General features: G+C 42.8%; 1 protein-coding gene across 1 annotated transcript; it reads left to right on the top strand.

Moving 5' to 3' along the window:
• Positions 1–5: 5 nt before the first annotated feature.
• On the top strand, positions 6–2059 carry LOC108376481 (uncharacterized; the record flags this gene model as incomplete). The annotated part of the gene is made up of 2 exons (XM_017632705.1): positions 6–49; positions 905–2059. Coding segments are annotated over 2 exons (843 nt in total), but the record flags the coding sequence as incomplete, so codon positions are not given.
• Positions 2060–4420: the final 2361 nt, after the last annotated feature.

The raw sequence follows: 4420 nt of genomic DNA, 5'->3' as shown, positions 1-4420 counted from the left end.
CGTTGGGTGCAGCCGATGCTAGCGCAACGCAGGAAGCCGCCGCCGCCGCATATGTGGCGCAGCAAAAACACAAGCCAACGCAAGCAACAAGTAGCAGCAGCGCCACCACTGGCTATCTACAACTCGACAACGACCGCATTGGTTGCGACATTTGGCAGGACAATGTGCGCTTACGCCGCCGCCTCGCCACCATGTCCGAGGGACAAATCACCTGCCCCGCGCATATTGTCACCATCGTCTGCGCCATTTTCACACTGCTGCTCGTGCTAGCCATCGGAGCCAGCATCGTGTTCTATTTGCGCTTTGTCAAGCGACGCCGAAAGCTCTTGCACGACCGCTCACTCACACGTTCCGGCAAATCGATTGTGAACGTACACGATCGCATATTGCAGCATCAGCCGTTGAGCGCTGGCGGCGCGCTGGGCATGGGTGTAGGTGGACTCACCTATCCACATCATACGTTGCAGCAGCAGGGTAGCACACATCATGCCATGCTGCCGCTGCACCCGCACGAGTATCAGCAAACGCTGCCAACACAAGTGGATAAGCTTGAGCTGGAACGGTACCTGGCGGCGCAGGCGATCGCCAATGAGTATCGTGCCTTGAAGCCGTGGGAAGTGCCGCCGGTGAAGGATGCGAATGCGTACAGCGATGAGCCGGAGCATTTGTACGAAAAGTTTGACCACTACGATTATCCGGACATGCAGACGTTGGGCAAGTCGAAGCAAGCGGTACAGCTGATGTCCAGCAATGAAGAGGGAAATGCCAGCAGCGGCAATGGCGTAGTGCTGATGGGTAAAGGCAGTGGTGGCGGCACNTTAGAAAGTGGCGAGTGGAAAATTAGTATACAAGGATAGAAAACAAGAAGCAGCAAGCGACAAAACGGCAGTCAAAAATAATAAANTTATGTGGCGCAGCAGAAACACAAACCAACGCAAACAACAAGTAGCAGCAGCGCCACCACTGGCTATCTACAACTCGACAACGACCGCATTGGTTGCGACATTTGGCAGGACAATGTGCGCATTCGCCGCCGACTCGCCATCATGTCCGAGGGACAAATCACATGCCCCGCGCATATTGTCACCATCGTCTGCGCCATTTTCACACTGCTGCTCGTGCTAGCCATCGGTGCCAGCATCGTGTTCTATTTGCGCTTTGTCAAGCGACGCCGAAAGCTCTTGCACGACCGCTCACTCACACGTTCCGGCAAATCAATTGTGAACGTACACGATCGCATATTGCAACATCAGCCGTTGAGCGCTGGCGGCGCGCTGGGCATGGGTGTGGGTGGACTCACTTATCCACATCATACGTTGCAACAGCAGGGTGGCACACATCATGCCATGCTGCCGCTGCACCCGCACGAATATCAGCAAACGCTGCCAACACAAGTGGATAAGCTTGAGCTGGAACGGTACCTGGCGGCGCAGGCGATCGCCAATGAGTATCGTGCCTTGAAGCCGTGGGAAGTGCCGCCGGTGAAGGATGCGAATGCGTACAGCGATGAGCCGGAGCATTTGTACGAAAAGTTTGACCACTACGATTATCCGGACATGCAGACGTTGGGCAAGTCGAAGCAAGCGGTACAGCTGATGTCCAGCAATGAAGAGGGAAATGCCAGCAGCGGCAATGGCGTAGTGCTGATGGGTAAAGGCAGTGGTGGCGGCACGGCGGCCAAGCCACATGTAGTCTATGTATGACTCCCGGGTGGGCAAGTGGGTGTGGGTGCTAAGGGCAGTGCAGGTAAGGAGGACGGAGGCTTGGTAGGCGTGAGTGTGGATGCCGAAGGTGAGCTGCGCTACTGCCTCAACAACAACTACAGTAGTTATGTGAAATTAGTTTAGAAAGTGGCGAGCGGAAAATTAGTATACAAGAATAGAAAACAAGAAGCAGCAAGCGACAAAACGGCAGTCAAAAATAATAAAATGGAATCCAATAGCGAAGGTGAAGCACGTATAGTATGATAGTCAACGCTAAAGCGTTACAGAACTAATTTACGAGTAAGTGCGGCGAAAGAAGGCGCATGCGTCGCAATAAATGTAAAACAAAAAAAAAACAAAAACAAAGCTAAAATCATATGATAGCAGCGATAAATCGAAACAAGGGTATATGTTAGTATTAGGTTATAAACACATACATACAAACATGCATAGACCAACACCAATACATACCTACTACTTACAAGAAAGCGTCATGCATTAATATTCGTAAAAAATACTTCGGCAATTGTCGACATTATTTCTCGAAGAATTTCCTGCAAATCTATAAGCGAATTATTTGTGTAAGCGTAACAAGAAACAATGTAAAATGAAACAAGGGATACGTATAGTGTTAAAATACTTAGCTAAATTAAAATAAGTAANATAGAAAGTGGCGAGCGGAAAATTAGTATACAAGAATAGAAAACAAGAAGCAGCAAGCGACAAAACGGCAGTCAAAAATAATAAAATGGAATCCAATAGCGAAGGTGAAGCACGTATAGTATGATAGTCAACGCTAAAGCGTTACAGAACTAATTTACGAGTAAGTGCGGCGAAAGAAGGCGCATGCGTCGCAATAAATGTAAAACAAAAAAAAAACAAAAACAAAGCTAAAATCATATGATAGCAGCGATAAATCGAAACAAGGGTATATGTTAGTATTAGGTTATAAACACATACATACAAACATGCATAGACCAACACCAATACATACCTACTACTTACAAGAAAATGTTATGCATTAATATTCGTAAAAAATACTTCGGCAATTGTCGACATTATTTCTCGAAGAATTTCCTGCAAATCTATAAGCGAATTATTTGTGTAAGCGTAACAAGAAACAATGTAAAATGAAACAAGGGATACGTATAGTGTTAAAATACTTAGCTAAATTAAAATAAGTAAATTCAAGGGAAACCTAGAATGTTAAAAAAATAGTATGTGTCGAAAATATAAAATAAACCTGTAACTAAAAACCGCAAAAAAAGCTACCTAGTTTAGACTTTGTTTATGTAAATTTGTGGAAAGTGTAGAAATCTAATAATAAGAAGAAAGAAAGCACAAAAGATTCCTTTAATTTATTATTTCTACTTGGTTTATAAGTTTACCCCAGCAGAATTGGTCAAGAAGCCAGTAGCGGAAAATTTACTCTTTGTAAATTTCTTGGAAGATTTGTTTCCTAGGTATTTCGACTGCTATTTCTCCGTATTGCTCAGCAAGCACCTGCGCACTATATTAGGGCACTGCGCCTTAGCATATACTTCAATACTCGACCTGAATTGTTGGCATCCGGCGATCGACCATTTCAGAAATAAAAAATTATAGTCCAAAATCCTAAAACCTCGCTATTAAAATTTCCATTCGTACTGTCATCAATGGAATGTATCTAGAGAATGGAAATCGCTGCATCTTTTAGGCGCATCAATATTACATAGTTACATCGCGAGCTAATAAAAGCGAGGTAAAATCAGTTTGGTTCTGCATTTTGTAAATTCTACCAGGCGAGCAAAAATGCGCAGCAAGCGGCAGCGGAAGAATTTTTTCACTGTGATAGTGCGCTGCGCCTTAGCATATACTACAATCTTTGGCTTGAATTTTTCGCATCCGGTGATCGACCATTTCCTAAAAATTCAGTTTGGTTCTCAAATTATTTATCATTTCTCCGGGCGAGCAAAATTGCGCATTGAATTTTCCGCAGCCGGTGATCGACCATTTCAGAAAAATTAGGAAGCAAGCGTCAACGGTGTGCCCCTAAAAATATGCTTTAATCACTATCCTGGGGATTCAGTTCGGTACTTCACTCTGGAATTTCTGCCAGGCGACCAGACTTTGTGTTTGTAAATTTAAAATATTTAGCCCAAGACCTAACCTACGGCAAGAATCGTTCAGCATCGCAGCAGCACAGTTTTCTCTGTGAATCATTAATCCACATTGACTTTTCTTATGCTGCTCAGTTTCCTGTAATACAGCCTTTTGAGAATTTACTTATTTTTTACCTTAACAAATTACATACTTGCTTGACACCGTACTTGAAGATCTGCACATATTATTCACTTTTGTTTATTCTTTTTGTTTAAGTATGTAGGAAAAATAAAATCATTTAAGAATCTTAAATATATCGAGCCCTAACCGCCAAAAAAACATAAGCGGATTTTCTTCAACTTTTGTTTTTGATGCAGAAATGCATCTATATGATCTAAGATCATTTAAAAAAAAAGTCGCTTACGTTTTTTTGGCGGTTAGGGCTCGATATACAATTATAGAGTTAGTCTTTTAGGAATTCTAAAGTTTTCTATTTTAAATCAGCTGCCTTGTGTAAATTTATAAAATTACAATATTTAGTTTTAAGACAAAGAACTTTAATTTTTCCTTAGGATACATAAAAAAATATGTATCTAAATAAATGAAATTTTAAGTGTTCATTTATACATACACAT

This window comes from Rhagoletis zephyria, unplaced genomic scaffold (assembly GCF_001687245.7).
Source record: "Rhagoletis zephyria isolate East Lansing unplaced genomic scaffold, Rhagoletis_zephyria_1.1 Rzeph_scaffold_10505, whole genome shotgun sequence".
Classification (NCBI taxonomy): Eukaryota; Metazoa; Arthropoda; class Insecta; order Diptera; family Tephritidae; genus Rhagoletis; species Rhagoletis zephyria.
Note: the sequence above shows the minus strand (reverse complement) of the source record. Positions and strands in the feature narration are given on the sequence as shown.